Source organism: Aphelocoma coerulescens, chromosome 1 (assembly GCF_041296385.1).
Source record: "Aphelocoma coerulescens isolate FSJ_1873_10779 chromosome 1, UR_Acoe_1.0, whole genome shotgun sequence".
NCBI classification, from domain to species: domain Eukaryota; kingdom Metazoa; phylum Chordata; class Aves; order Passeriformes; family Corvidae; genus Aphelocoma; species Aphelocoma coerulescens.
Window position 1 is genome coordinate 88,393,154 of NC_091013.1, and position 17,025 is coordinate 88,410,178.

Below are 17,025 nucleotides of genomic sequence, written 5' to 3' on the forward strand. Positions count from 1 at the left end.
CCAATCATTCAGTTGCAATAAACATTTAGAAAAAAGACAAAAATAGTGTTGATTAGCATAATATGTACTACTTTGTTACTTCCATTAGCATACACAGGTTACATAGAAAAAAGACTGGAGAAGAGTAAAGGCACTCAGTATGCAGCTATAAAGGATTTAAGCCAAAATTGGAGGCACCATCCCTGGAGGTATTTAAAAGACACACAGATGTGGCATTTGGGGATGTGGTTTAATGGTGGGCTTGGCAGTGCTGGGTTAGCAGTTGGACTTGATCTTAAAGGTCCTATGCAATCTCAATGGTGCAATAATCAGTTTGCACTCTCATTGTTCAAGTACTAACTGTGAAAACTTTCATCTTGAGCAGCAATCTCACCCTCTCATTACTTCTGTAAAATATTTGGCAAGCAAAATTTGTTTGGAAATTCTATTCTTAATGGAAAGTATTTCACACAGTGGTCCCATGAAATACCTTTAACTAGTGTGAATTGTTTTGGTATCAGTTTAAAATTCATGTGACTCAAAATGCTAAGTGTATAGACTGTGTTTTGAATAGTGTCAATTATCCCAACGAAAAAGTTTAAGCTTCAAGACAACAACAGAAGTTTGCCCTCTTGTGGCTTAGTTAGCCTCACAGAATAGATTTTCACCCAGACCAGCAATAACCTGCAAGTGAAACCATTTTAAACAGTATGCTTAAAAACTTAACCTCCCACCCTGACTAGTCAGTCAGAGGAAGTAGCTCCCCTGAATGCAACCTGAAAAATTCTGGTAATTTGATAAAGCTGTCTCAATTCCAAAGCTCATACAGCTTACCTTATTCTTACTGTTTGCAGTAAAAAGGAATGTTTACAAACATTTCCTAAGGAAGCCTTAAAAATATACTTTTTTTGGGTTTTTTTAAAAGCAAAACATTCAAGCTGCTGCTATGCTTGGCTTTGTATTTCAAACAGTAAGGCCCCATTGGAATTCAAATTGTGAGACAAAACAAGTTTATTCCTTTTTGTGTAACTTGGTATGTTTGTTAAACTGTTACTGTATTTGGTGTTATTTCACCCACAAAGCCAACTCGTAGGCACACATTTGTTTTCATTGTAAAAGGTTAGGGGGTGATGGTAGAAATCAACTTAGAATCAAGTAATCTGGAGAAAAGACCAGAGGGTTAGCTACAGCATGAAAGTAAAAATGCTTCGATTTTCAGCTTTTGGAATCCCATGCAAGTTAATTTTTCTTGGTTTTTTTTTTTCTTTCATCATTAGAATATGAACATAGGAAAAAAGTACCCCCAGCATCTGGAACACTTTTTACTCTACAATTACAAACTTTGAAGTAGAAACAACGTAGACAAACAGAAAATGAGACCTGTGTTCATGCAGAGTTGGACTGAAAAAGGCAAACCCAAAGATTGTCCTACAAAAAGAATTAGTGGAAGCATTTAGCTGACATTTACAGGAACGAGGGGCTGCAACTGTTCTCAGACACATCATTTTTGTATTACCTCATTTCCATACACCATTAGATGATGGGTTGTGATAAGAGATTTGAAGACCACTACCCAGCTACTGTTGGTAGTTCTTTCAAATAAACTATCCGCCAGTTGTGGGATGTTCACATTCATCTCATTTGTGCACTGGATTAAATCTGTAATAAAGAAATTTCTGTTATTATTATCAGTTCTGTGAAGGAAGATCAATTATGTAGTAATATTTTTGATGAAAACTGAGGGGTTTTCCAGTAAAATAAATATTGAAAAGCACCATGGCTCGGGTCTACCAGAACTTTGTAATACAAAGTTCACTCTGCTCACTGCCAAGATTCAACTGCTTCTGCAGCTGCCTTAGAAGGCCCTGGAACAGAAGTACCATAATGACTTACACTACTTCTGACTAACAGCTCTCAGCTTTCAAGCACCTGAAGCATTAAATAGTAAAATAATTATTACATGGTACCATTTAATTAAGTTTTACTGGAAGATTATGACTAGAATTAACTGTAATCTCAGATTTCTGGCCTCAATGGATCAGTAAACCCTTTCAGACGTTGGTTCAATGTGAGTAATAAAAGATTCAAATATTGCTTAGTCTTGATACAATGCAATCAACACATTCAAAAGGGCAGAGGAAATGTTGAGTGAAAAAAGGAGCCTCTAGCAACAATGCCAGAAGCTTGACAGATTAATTTAGTTAAAACAAAGTTGGATTGTTAACCAAAAAGATGGCTAGGAGCACAAGATCTGAGGTTGGCTAGCTAAAACAGTCTTCCAATTTCTGTTTAGCCTGGACTACTGTCACACCTGTGTAAACATGGGGAGCTATATACTTTCAGTACAACCAATAGAACACTATCCAATCATCCAGTAACTTATTTCCAAAGGCTGATGAAGGAAGAGATGACTTAAAATCATGACACTATGTTGACAAATACAACAGGAATAACTATATGATAATACAGTTTGCTACTATTTAATATAAAGCTTAACTTAATGCAGCACAATAGTGATGAAATTTCTCTACTATTACCACTCCAAAAATAAACCAGTAATTTTCAATCAAACTGACAGCCCTGCCAAAGGCCATAGCTCAATAAAAATCAAGACTTCAGAATGTCCTATGCCTGCCTGTCTAAAGACTACCAAGTCATACTGGAATCACCCATTTAATCTGAAGGCAAACATTTCACCTTTGAAGACAGTTTTATACCTTGCTATGAACAATCATTCACCTTGAAGGACTCCTGAAAGACAGGACCTTCCTTCAGCCAGAGCAGCAGGTAAGCACAGCTACCACATACACAAAACTAGAATGGTCAGAACTAAAAAAGCTGCTATTTACATGTTTAAGTACTAAAGGAAGAGAGCAGGAAATTACTTCCACATTCATAAATGTAATGAGATGGAGAGACAAACACTCCTTTATCTACAAGTAAAATTGTGATGACTACAGGCATTCATGACCTCATTTTTAAGTCACTATTATCTATTATTGGATGATGATTTGGGGCTGTTAAGACAATGCCAGGATATTACTCAGCAAGAGACATGCTCTGAACTGTATCATTAAAACCAAGCCCTGAAGCTTCTTCACCTTCAGGTCTTCCCCTCCTAAACAGTAACACAAGCAGTTTTGTGCAAGGCTATCTGGCAGGAACACACATTAAATACAAAGGTACACACATCACTGGATGTCAAGTCATATGTTTCGGCATAAGAGGTGCAAGTGCATATTAGAAAGTGAACTTCTATTCTTAAATGCAACATTTGCCAACAGATCAACAGTAACAAAAAAATATAAAAAAGAGGTGGCACTTGAAAATCCACTATCTAAAATCATTAAAAAAACCCTACTCCAAATAAATATCCAGTGTAGATGATACTTTGTGCTGGGAGAAATGTTTTCTGAAATGCCACTGAACTTCGAAACTTATCTGTTGCAGTGTGTAAAAGAAAACAGGCTGTGTAAGCCAGCAAAAAATCATCCCTCACAGGACTGATGAGTGTTTATGTAAAAAGCATATGAATGAACTTGGTGGGGGGCAGAGGGAGAGAGGGAAGGCACATTATGAGGAATCAGCAACCAACTGGGAGAGAACACAGGCAAGAAGACAAGTACACAGGCAATCCCAGCCTTCAGTGGACGCAAATCTGCAAATGCAAACAGGGGAGTCACTACAATACACTACAGTTACTACAAACTAAATTTAGTAAAACATGAAACTTCTCTCTCTCCAAAATGCCGATTGAGCAGATACGCAATAATCTGGTACGCCTTAATATCTCAAAGTACACATCTCGGAAAAGTTACATTTCTCTGAAATCTCCTTTGAAAGTATTTTCATGAACAATGCTTAATAGGTAAAGAAATATTTGCACAGTTACACCCAAATTAGATCAGCAATTTTTGTGCTAACTATAGTATAAGCAGCATAGTACAGACAGCAGAAGATGGTATCCTTCATCCCACACTGCTGCACCACATCCCACACTGCATATTCAGTGTTCTTACTTATTTATCCTATTCCCACAAACATCCTTCATTAAAGGAGAGGAACAAATATATAGTTATTTTCACATCCTACACTTAACACAACTCGTCTCACACCCACCTATGAAAATACTAGCTATGTGTTTGGAAACCTAAGGGCCCCAAAGCAACATATCTCTAGACTGCAACTTACTGGAAATGCTGTGAGCAATACCACAGGCGGGCGTATAACCAAAGGGTACAGCACTAAGGGGAAGAGCTTTCATCTCAGAACAAAAATAGAAACAAACAAACAAAATCAAGAAAACAAAGGATAACCCTTGGTGAAAGAGTGATGCCTGTTTCATTGATCATCTTGTCATGGGAGTCAAGGAGGAGGACTGAATACTTACCCCCATCAATACTACAGAAAGGAAAGTCACTTTCTGTACTGACCTTCTGCATTAAGGCCCAGAATACTTCACAGCAGAAAAAGAAACTCTCCTGGGAAATATAAACTACCTAAAATCATAGAACTCTGCGATTCTAAAATCTGTTAAAACCTTCACAGCATGAGACACACAGCATACAAGTGTTAAGATAACAAATGTCATTCCTTGTTTCAAAGAAGGGAGCAATTAGCAAACAGGAATCTCAAGCTTGCAGCTGGCTGGGAGACTTACTATGAGGGAAGCTCAGACAGCAACGAATGCACAGTCATATCCATGGATGTGGCTGGGGACAGCCAAAGGAAAGGCCACCACGTTGCCCAGGGTGTAGAGCACATGATGAACAAGAAGTGATTGAAGGAGGTGGGTTTATTCTACCAGTAAAACAGAAGGCTGGAGGCAGGGAAGGGGAATATAAATGCTACCTTCAGCCAGGTATTTCTTGGAGGTTCACAGTAAAAGGATAATAAGCAAAAGGAAAATGGTCAGACACCTGAGTCTGAAAGCAGCCAGATCTGTTAATGTTCAGCACAGTTTAAAAGCTGGGGTTCATTACAAAACCTGAGGTCCTTCCCAATCTAATGCAATTTACAAATCCATGCAATGTCTATGGAAAGAGGGAACACAGGCAGACAGAGAAGTGACTTACAAAGTAAGTAGAAGTCAGAAAGAGTAGTCCAACAGGTATCCCAAAAGATCGAAAACTTTTGACTTAAGTGATTGACGAAACATGTTTTGAGAACACCATTCACCTACCTACACTAAATTGTATATCAAACTGCAGCAGAGATTTCAGAGCCAAAACTAGATTTTCCAAGAAAGCACTTGTAGCTTGTTTTTTTAAATAGTGTTTAAATTTTATTTTTGTTATAACAGTTAAAGCTTTCACCACTAAGTGACTTTCACATAATTCAGTTCTGTTTGGGTCTTCTTCCACCAAAGCAAGGGTTTTGTAAGGAATCATAACAAAGGTCTGGCCAACAGACAGTTCAGCAACACTTGGAAGATTTGCGGCTGCACCGGTACCAAAGCAAGCATACTGCCTAACACTGCTCAAGTTAACTACTGCAAAACATGCAGTAAAATACTGTAGAATACTCAGGCTTAGAAAAATAATATCCTCGCACTCCCAACAAGAGTTCTACACCCTTTCAACTGTTCAGCCTTCATTACAGGAAAGAACCAAGTGATTCACTGCCTTACACAATTCATAGTTACCAGGTGAAAGAAGTATAAAGGTGCAAAGTAGAGTAGAAGCCGAGCAAGACTGAAGATTCATACACAAGAAAGAAGCAGCAATCACCTACCCAAAGCAGTTACTACAAGGCTATGATGATAAAGTACACTGTCTACTCCACACTAGGCATGTAGATGTAGATTAGCCAACCCATGGTAAGGGGTCATGAGTCTTGACCCATGGCAAACACAAGGCAGTCAGGCTGGATAATAAAGCATCAAAGGCATCTGCCCCAAATTACCCCAGAGAATGCATGAGCTTTCAGCTTGTGCCTGTGACCTAACTCCTTCTGCAGCACCTCATTCTGCACCAGGCAGCATGCTATGCTGTCTAAGACTGGTTTCCTTCCCCACAAAAAAGAACCACAAGGTATCCTGAATGAGTCTTTATGATTTCTTTTCCCAGAATCTTACTCATATTAATTCACAGTAAGATTATAAAGAACCGGGTTGAAAATAGCTTTCTTTAACAGTTTTAGTTTCAGACAGCATCATTTGTGGTAACAAGCAAGCGGAACATAAGCCAGATTTACATACTTCGTGTACATGCAGTACTTGATTATTTCCAATGGTTTACCTGTATCTCTCATTTTGAACAATATTTCTATTCATAAGTATCAACCTGAAAATATTTACAAGAATGAGATCTTCCAGGCCAGAAAGTGCCCCACACTCATTACTCCAAAATAGGTCAAGCAACTGTGACAGATATCCATCTTGTTAGCTATTGCTTTTTCACCTATTATACCACAGATACTACCTAGAATAAGCAAGTAATTGGGTACCTCCTGCAAGTTATTGATAGTTGTGACGTTTCTAAAAATATATATAATAGGAGAGACAGTACCCTTTCAGTAAGCAATAGAAATGTTGATCATCCAACATAAGTAGACAGATAGTGCCAAGAGCTAAACACATTACATTCTTCAGTTTTAAAAGATACAAGAATAATAAAAGAATATTTAAATACATATTGGTGGATCCAAAGTACAAGTCAATATGCATCAGATCAAGTTTACTCAATCGGTAAATTTAAAATTGAAGTCAACAGAGCAAACCTGTTTCTTTTTTCAAATACATACTGAAATATAAAACATTTATTGCATGAATTAATATTCACATAGAGGAGTTCAAAAGAACACAGTTAATTTAGTACCTTTCAAACTGAAGAGATAACACGCTAGTGACTGAAACTCCACTCATGAGGGAACACTTGTGGCTAATCACAGTGTGGAATACAGGACAGTGTCTATCCTTAAGATAATTCCACTCAAGAGTGTGCATCTCCTTATGATCAATTTCCCTTTCACCTAAGGCTGTAAAAAACAGTTTTTAGATTTGAGCAAAATATTTAATAATTATTGATACAGGGCTATTTTGCTTTCCTCTAAGGGACCAGCTTCTCAACAAGACAAAACATTCAAGGCTGACACACTTTCATTTTATCATACTTCTGGAAATGAGTAGGAAAAATGTTGGTATCTCAACCCAAAAGCTGAAACAAAAATAAAATACTAATGGAAAAGACACAGTTATCTACACTGCCAATACTCAAGTTAAATTCCTTTCTCCAGCTGTCTAGATTTCAACTCATGTCATGATTTTCAAATTATACCACTTCCCTCGATGTTAGGGTCTCATTTCCTTCTTCTTCTACACAAATATTTGCTGGAACAGAGCTGCTCCCTCATTTGGTCAGCAATCTTAATCAAAATGCACATGTTGAATCTAAAAATCTATTAAACAGCTAAAACATTTCCAAAGGATAGATGAGAAAGCAGCAATGTCACCCTTTCCCATGCAACAACACACTGTGTAGCAGCAGTTAACACTGATAACTTTAGGAATTTGGTGAAAATTTTCGAAGAGCAGAAGTCAGCAAGTTCACATCAAATTGGTTAATGATATGAAAAATGATTGGTTTTATGCCATCAAGAAGTCAGCCACCGGACAAAAAATTCCTTCCTTTGAATTTTTGTTACAAATAAGTTACAACAAGCTTTTACTATTTCTAAACAAATTTTATGGGTTTAAGATTAACATTCCCCTGCTTCCCCCTAAAAAGCTCATGATCTATATGGCTCATGTGGATTTTAAATAGTCCTGTTACAGGTTCTGGGAAAGCACACATGCCTGCCACATCCGTCCCTCCCAGAAGGACATTGAGAAGGTTTTACAATAGGGAAGAAATACAGGTTATTGAGAAGGAGAGAGAAAAAAAAAATTAAAGAAATAAACATGTTCCAGTTACAGTAATGTAGCATTTGTCAGCAGATCTTAAATAAAGGAGAAACTGAATTTAGCAGCAGCAGAGTTTTTCATGGTCAGTTTTTATTTTGTTATTTATTGAAATAGAAGTGTCTTTTTTTAACTGAAGTGGTTTGCATGAAATGCAACATAAAATATTAGAAATATCACCTCTGTATATTAGACATTTTTCCCAGCTGTATTTTTTTTCTTCAAATTTCTGTAACAGATCATCTTCCTTCCCTGAATAATTGGCAAGTCAAATTTATTGAATTTATTTTCAAAAGTTCAATACAAAGTATCAAGAAGAGTTTTTCAACTGGCTGCTGATGACAACAAATATTTTGGATTATGGAGGTTATTTTTCCTATTCACCTTGACACAATGATTATGAAGAGTTTGCTCTATTTGTATCCAGTTACAAAATTTAAAAAATTGAAATGACTTCAGAAACACATACCAGTTTTATTCTAGTAAAGCTCTTTGAAAACATTTCTAGAACATAAAATAGACAGTGTTCTCTAATATTTAAATACTTGGAGGACTTAACTGTGCCATGAAAGGACACTTATAAAAACTTCAAGAAATCAGAAATACTAAAACAAGAACAAAAGAGAAAGGTTTTCTGTAAAATCTATAATTAAAATCTACTTCTACAGATTAACAGTTCTGATAACTGCAAATGCTGACACATTCAGATCTGATTCTATGCATTCCAACTGACATTTTAAAAGCAGATAACTTAATGTAAGCATACGGTAACTTTCTAAAAAATTTCCCACTTCTTCCACAGGTGATGTCCTTATTTAAATATGGGAAATAAGATTACAAAGTTCTTGGATGTAAATAAGTACTTTTCATTATAGAACCAAGCAATTTGTCTAAAGAGAATACTCAAAATAGTTCTGAACATTAATGCAAACGGGTAAAATTTTAATTTTTTTAAAAAATTGATTTCTTCCTCAAAATGATACATTTGGTAACTAAAAATTAAGCTTGGGCCAAAATAAAGATACCCTAAATGATGTACTGGAGTGATCAAGCAAGACAGAGTGATGCTAAATTTCATTCTGAGCCACTCACTAAAGGACATTTAATCTGCTGGAAGAATATTATATAACAAGCATGTATTTGAAAACAGAGTGAATACTTCAGTATTTTCCAAATTAACATAAAATACCTACATTTGCAGCTTAAGCCAAAATATGCCGTAAACACTATTTGTTCTAAATTTAGGTTTGTTTCTCTTCTGAATAAACCCAATTGCACCAAACTACTTAACTAGAAGTAATTTACTACATCAGCTTGCCCCGTGGCTTCACCCAAGTCCCCTTCAGAAGGTGGACAAGGAAATCTGGACCACACATTTTTAAATTAACAATAAAAGTTCCCACTGACAATTATTTCTCTGCATATAACAGCATCTTAACAGCTGCATGTACTGACTCCAGAAACAATTTATGGAAGAGTTAAAGAAATCTGAGAAGACTCATTCTATTCTGAGCTTTCCATGTTTAAAAGGAACTATGATTTAATCTACTTTATATTAGATAAGCAGGATAAAAAAATGCAGAAAGAAGATTTATTATAATGTTGAATAACTTGCTCAATAGCCAAGGATTTATATTTTCATTTCATCAAGTCACATCTTGCCTTTTTCTTCCAATTCAAATGAGACTATCATGTACTCTATCCTACTTAAAACTGCTATTTCTAATTGGAATTCTTAGAAATTACCTTAAATCTCTATCTTTCTAGTAACCCTATGAACTCAGCATTACTGCCTCAGGTATCTTTTAACTCTACATTCTTCTCACACAGCAACACTTTGACTAACTTACTACTTTTGTTTGAGAAGTGTAAAAACTAATCAAGATACTTTCTGCAAAAAATACAGTAAAAATTCGTTCAGTTGAACAACTGCTTCAGTGAAGAATCTCTGAAAAACATTAGTGGTGTCTATCAAAACTCCTCAACAAATAAAGCATCGGTAAATGAAACAGCAAAAGTTAAAAATAAGGGAAGCACAACTAAAAACCATTTTGTAGGTCATGTGGTTTTCCTTCATTTCTTTATCTTAATTCCTACATACTGGAAAGTGCCAGATTACCACTTGATTTAACATTCATAGTGATTATTCAAACTTCTCCAGTTACAAATATTGTGGAAACGACCAGTCTGGCTATGTTACCTTCGGAGAATTGATTTGTCAAGACAGACTTGAACATCGGTTTCCTCTAAATTTGCCAAGTATCCCCACCACATTTTAAAGACTAACATTAAAATACTGCTAAATATTGCTCAACAGCTCCAGCCGCAGATTGTAAACACAACATTTTCATTTCAAGTACATTTGTCTCGTTAATTCAGAAACAGTTACACCCAGATTTACACAAGCATTCAGTGTACCTGGACAGCACATAAACAAGCTTGAGCAGTTTAGAAAATGAACATACCAACACTACAATTCTTGTTCTTATCTGCTTATGTAATCAGATACATTTCTCCTTGGAAAAAAATGGCAATTTTAGGTTGTTCTGTTCATCCTGCAAAAAAATCATGTTACACTTTCAGACAAGAGAAGCTGATTCTCTAAAGCTCAGTGTAAGAAAATAACCTGAACTGCCAGATCATCATAGCAGAATAAATTACTTATACATTTAGGATCACTGACCTATAAAATAATTCATGCTGGTCAGAACCTCTGGACAGCATATAAGCTCCAGTCAGCTCCTGCAGACTCTTGACTAAATATACAGGTTGTTGGAGCCTGGATCCCTCTGAGGAATGATCTTCTAAAGACATGCAATTGTGGAACCACTATCAGTGACAATTAGCTTTGTTCAGTTTTATGCCTCTTCCTTTCCTTCTGTACATAAGGAAAGGCTATTAAGCTCACAACTGACCAGACTTGGAGGCAATGAAATTGGCTTCTGTGGCTACTGCTACAAGTTAACCCATTACTGCATTACCACAACATTTCTACCCTTCAAGCTGAACACAAACCACAGATTAATTCACCATGATCTTCATGCAAGTTCAACACATTGCAGAAGTTAGTTATTTTACACCAACACAAATTCAAAAGATATATAACTCATAGAATGTTTTCATGACAGCTCATGACAAAACAGGGTGGTCCCATTCCTGTCTCTACCTGCAAACATTCACACATTTCCATTGCTTATGTTATGTCAGCACTATAGTGTACTTCTCTGAACCATACTAACGTCCCATAATAGAGAAAAAACCACACAAAAAAACCCTGACCTCAGTGGTGGTGGGTGGGATAATGGGGATGACACATGAGGTGACACAACACAGCATAGTTTCTTCATTATCCTACAAGATAAAAAATACCTCACAAAAGACCAAAACTGGCAAAAGCCACAACAAAAAAAAAGAGGTGATGACATGCAAAGGCAAGAAGAATGAGAGGAAAAAGGGAAGTGGACAAGCCCTCCCACTTTTGGCACCAGTGAGTGACTGTTACTCAACTGTCCCACAACAGTCATCCTCTGTTCTTCCAAGATGTCTGTCTTGGCCTTCAGTGGTTACTGTACATTTTGATAGTTGCAAGTTTTCTTAGATTAGTATCAGACTTAAAGTCTGATGTTCTGGTTCAGATTAAAAAAGAAATTCCCGTTGTGCTTCTCAGTGGAGACTGAATATCCATACTCTCCACAAAAAACTACAACACAATGGAAAGCCTTCTATTTTCTTTCTTAATAAAATAAATAATTTTCTTTCAAAGTTTCCTAACTTTTCAGTCCTCTTAATTCATCTGATCTCCTCTGGATTCTCTGTAGTTTCACCGATTCATACATATAAATATACGCACACACACACATATATATATCAATGTATGTATTTATTTATATATATAGTTAAATAGTGTCCCAGCTGGATAATGAAAATTACTTTCTTCTACAGACATATGAAGGGATGCTCATCTTTCCTACGTTCTCACAGTGGTGGTTTATAATAAAAATTAAGTGAGCCAAACCCTCTTCAAGTGTTCCTGCATGTTCAGATAACCCCTTTAGACTCAGGTTTTACACCTTCCTTACACATTTAGACCTCTGTAAGCATTCATACAGCAGTACTCCAATTTATCAGCATAACTGCATCTTCTAATCTTGGTCTGAAGAGCAGCTGCAAACATTCCCAAGACAACACAATTCTCTGTTGACACACAGTGTATATCAACATACCAGTTACTAATAAAAAGCATCATGAGAACCACAACAGGGACATATTCTCCACTTTACGTACCCTCCAATAATGGGCAAAGTGATGTAAGCAGTCTGTATTAAAGCAGCACTCTCTTGCTCCACTAAGTTTGAGTGTCAAGGAAAAAACACACTAAAACCCATGGCTCTTACCTGTACCTATCAGTTGTTATAACAGGAGAGAACTATCTTTGTTAACATCTTAAAATACTAATCAATAAAAAAGTATCTAAAATATATTAGTTACCTTTCTAAAGATTAATTTTCCAGCTGCCACCCACTCTTAAGACTAAATTCTTCCTCAAAACAGAACAAATCAACAATCGCTTCAGCTCCCTAATATTGAGAAACACGCAAGACATACTAAAACTACTGAATACTTTTGCTCTACATTCAGTTCCTACACTACCCTTTAAAAGCATTTTATCATGGAATCTAGTCCAAAATAATTATTAGCTCCCATACATACACTAGCACATTATTCCCACTGAAAAGTATCTGTAAACTTAGAGCCTTGATCTTATCTTTACAAACATGCTTAATAACGAGCCTGTGAATCATATTCTAAAGATGATTCTTGATTAAAACATGAAAAATGTCGGCATCTATCAGCCAACTAACATGACAATTCTTGCACAAGCTGTACGTTCAAACTGAATATTTAACCCACTGGCCTAATTAAACTAGGGAGAAACCAATAATCTTTTTTACTGATTATATGCTAATTTCAATGCATTAATGAATAAAATTATGAATAGTTCTTTGTTCAACATTGTCAGTATTTCCCGAGTGCATAGCTGCAAACACTTGAGGAAGCATCTCCTGCTTCAGGTTCTGACAAGCGAGAAAGCAGGTACGTACCTTAAGTGCTCCATATGAGCACTGCTGTTTAAGAATACATTAGGACAGGTGGCTGGTCAGGCTTTGATTTTGAATGACAGCCATCGGTTTGATATTGAAATCAATATTTAATATATTAGTGTATAATATTAAATTACTACATCAAATATGATAAATATTTATAATAATACTTAAGCATCCAATATAATATTTATAGTGTGAATAGTCATACATAGTGGATGAATGGAAGCACAATGAACTGCATTAGGTGAAACACTTTAACTTTGATGAAGACTAATTACTTTGAAAATTGCATAGCTTTTACACTGCTTTTATATCCTACTGAAAACATGAAGCTATTTCAAGCAGCCTGCATACATGTGAGTTTATCCTATTATTTCACCTTAAGATGCATAGAGAAGGCACATAACATGGTTTATAGATAGCTGAGAGATCAGACCACGATGCCAGATATTAGCCCTCAGGTCTCTTCATCACCATGTACACAATGAACGTTACCACACTGTTCTCTGTCTGACAGGAATAGTGCCCAAGCCATCTGCCTTTGCTTACTGTAAATTTTTGGCTATAGTATGCACTTAAAGCCCTCTCTTTCTGCTCTGAAGAACCTGTAAATGTTCTATAGCTATTACACTGCCATACAATAAAAAACAAGTTGTGCTAACAGACATGTTTTTAAAACAAGGCTTGTGAGACATGTACAAGCTGCTGTTGTACTGCCAATAGCACGTAACCAATCCTTGCAGATTGCTCTGAACACCTCCTGGCTGCAGGCAAAGTACCAACGAATGCCTTACCTGGAAGCTTGCTAGCAGTGGTACAGTAACAGTACTGTAGCCCAGCCTACCGGAACAGGGAAACCATTTTGTTAACAGCAGACACCACAGAACAAAAAATCCTCAATGAGCACAACTCTACCGTAGTTCTGCAGCAAGACACTTGTATTTTTTCAAGAAGGTAAGCCTTTAATGTAACTAGGGTTTTCTTCAGTATCTAATCCTCCTCAATCCTGCAAGGAACTCCTAATCTCAATTTTTATTCCCCTAGCTCATATGACATTCAGATGATATCTGTTAAAAAGTACAGCCAAAGTACCTATCACAGAACCATAGAATGGTTTATGTTGGAAAGGACCTTAAAGATCATCTACTTCCAACACCCCGTTATAGCACGAATGCCACTCATGATCAGGCTGCTCAAAGTCCCATCGAATCTGACCTTGAACACTTGAAGGGATGGGGCACCTACAACCTCTCTGGGCAACGTGTTCCAGGGCTTCACCACCCTCTCAGTGAAGAATTTCTTCCTAGTATCCAATTCAAACCTGCCCTCTGTCAGTTTAAAGCCATTTCCCCTTGTCCTGTCATTATCTACCCATATAAAAAGTCCCTCTCCCTCCTTTTTACAAGCCCCCTACAGGTACTGGTAGGCTGCAGTGAGGTCTCCCTAAAGCTTTCTTGTATCCATACCAGAGAACTCCAGCTCTCTCAGCCAATGTCACCTTCCAACATCTGTGACTTCCTTAAACCTGCATTACAGAGGAGCAAACACCAGACTTCACGCAAAGCACGTTTTGGCAGTAAACACTTCTAGCACACTTTCTGACTCTAAATATATGTATCTTCTAAATACACAGAGTATCCACACAAGTATAATTTAGGTGTTTCTTAGATGTTTACCTTCCACATCCCTTTATTCTCAAAGATGCACCAGGAAGCAATTTTGTAGTAGTGATGTAGCATCACTGTAGAGCACAGTGAAAATAAAACCAGTGAGCAATAACACCAACCTGACCTCCTGACACCACATCTCACTGAACAGATCTTCAAGCCAAAAAATTCTCAAGATCTTCATTATTTTGGAATTAATGAAACACATGTAATTCACATTATTTTCTCTTTGAACAGCAGTGCTGCATCTTTGATTAGTTTAATAGACAAAACCAAAGATAAGAGAAAACCAAAGCCATGTGATCTGAGGTTTTCCTACTTCAATACTTGTCTCATTTCAGTAGCTCAAAGGCCTTACTCTAGTAAAGTTGTTTAGAATATCTGTCATTCTCTCCCATTTTAAAACCAGATTTTGGAAATTAGATTTCCTTCTGAACAAAATCTAACTCTGAGCAAGAACAGCACATTTTTCCTGAATGCCTTTGGGAGCTGTCAGGAAGCACATACTTAAGTTAAAGGAGTTATGCCTCTGTATTTGCCCTCCCCCATCAGTGCTGGAACTGCCAATGAAGATGTGCGTACCTGATGCATGGTAGGACATATTTCTTGGTAGATATCAACTTCTACAGCTTCTGGTTAACTACTGGAAAAAACTGTGCTGTCTCGTTAACTACTGGAAAAAACACAGCCAAAACCTGAACTTGTAATTCTGTAGAAATATGCTTCCTTTTGGCAAGAGTCCATGCTAGTATGTTGCACTAAACAGCTGTACTGTCAAGAGAGTCTAATGGTGCGACAGCACCTACTACAGGTCCTTCCGCCCCTGTAGTATATTGGTTAAAAACCAACACATTTAAATGCTTTTCATGTACTTACACAGATTTGCAGAATTAACATGATAAAGGGAAAAAACCTGGGAAATTTTTGCACCTAGGACCGAAGAAGTTTAAGCCATATTCTAAAATGGTTTGTTTCTTACATCGTGCTCTTCCAACATCATAGGGATGCAGAAATTACTAATTTGGGTTTGTTTTAATATAGTAAGTATCAAAAGTCCAATATATAAAATTAATGCAAATGGTGCTTTTCTGGCACAGTATAAGTAGAAGGAAGTCCAAATTATTAAGATTTTTAAAATTAGTACTATTTATTACAAAACAGTGTAAATGCTTTTCCTATAAATAGCACAATGCCCACTTATTGGAGAAAACCTCCTCAGATGATAGCTTTAACCCAGATTTCTACCATGAATAAGCTTTACACACATCAAACTACAAATCCAGCTGTGCAGTATTTCCTATTTTGTATGGATAATCTGTTTATCTTACTTTTCTGTATATCTCTCAGGAAATACATACAGTAGTGTCCTGTCAGATGATCACTTACTCTTGTAGCTGACTAAACAGAGCTTAACAGATCTCAATGTAGCTGTGATTTAAAGGCTTATAAACAATAACCTAAGTAGTCCAACAAAAGTGGAAAAACCTGAAAAGAGGGGAAAATAAGGCAAAGACAATAGAATCAACTAATAAGTGACAAACAAAACACAGATTTCATGAAGGAGCTCTGCTGGGGAGTACTTTTTTCTCCTATTTTCTATAAAAGAAGTTGGTCAACCTCAAAATGGTAACCCTCAAGATTATAAACCAAAAACACTTGCCCAAAGGTTGCTGCAAAAATTTCCTTACCAAATCTCAGTTAACAGACCAAGGAAAAAAGCAGTTTAGACTATTTGCCTATTATTACCATATAATGAATTTTCTTAAAGAAAAAAAAAAACCAACAACTCCTGACAAAGTACCTGAATTGTTTGAATGATCAAAGCAGCAAATCTTCAAACTTCAAGTATTTATAATTCAGTGAAAATCAAACACCATCCTTCTCCTACAAAGTGACTGGCAGTTGGGTACTTGAGCTGGTATCTCAGAGATCAAATAGGCTAAATTTTGTACTCCCTGGTGTTATATGAAACAGTCTGAACACACAGTTTTGCACAATGTGTCTGAGATTTATCTTTCTCTATAATGAAAAACAGAAAAAATACTCTGCACATCAGACATTTTTATATGACTTCTGTCTACTCCTAAGTGAGACTAATCTTCATTTTTCCCATCAGGAATAGGAGAAAGCAGTGTAACAAAAAACATGAAACTGCTCCTTCCGTGTCAATGCATTTGGTGACATGCAAAATTCTAGTCATTTTGGTTAAAAAAGTGACACTACTTTATAAACTATCATTTTTTAAGCAACAAGGAAAGTTCATGATATATGGATTTAGAGCACTTCTTGCAGCCATTTTAATGCAAGCTCCATCAATTCCACACAATCTATTTCAATTTTGCACTTAAAAGTAGGTGAACTCATTAAAGGAGAT

General features: G+C 36.5%; 1 protein-coding gene across 5 annotated transcripts in view; it reads right to left on the reverse strand.

Moving 5' to 3' along the window:
• PICALM (phosphatidylinositol binding clathrin assembly protein) overlaps positions 1–17,025 on the reverse strand; it is a 66,457-nt gene that overhangs the window by 38,711 nt on the left and 10,721 nt on the right. For all 5 annotated transcript variants that reach the window (XM_069016212.1, XM_069016186.1, XM_069016177.1 and 2 more), the window contains exon 2: positions 1,496–1,638. In XM_069016212.1, the coding sequence (XP_068872313.1) occupies positions 1,496–1,638 (143 nt within the window). The remainder of the gene's footprint in view (positions 1–1,495; positions 1,639–17,025) is intronic.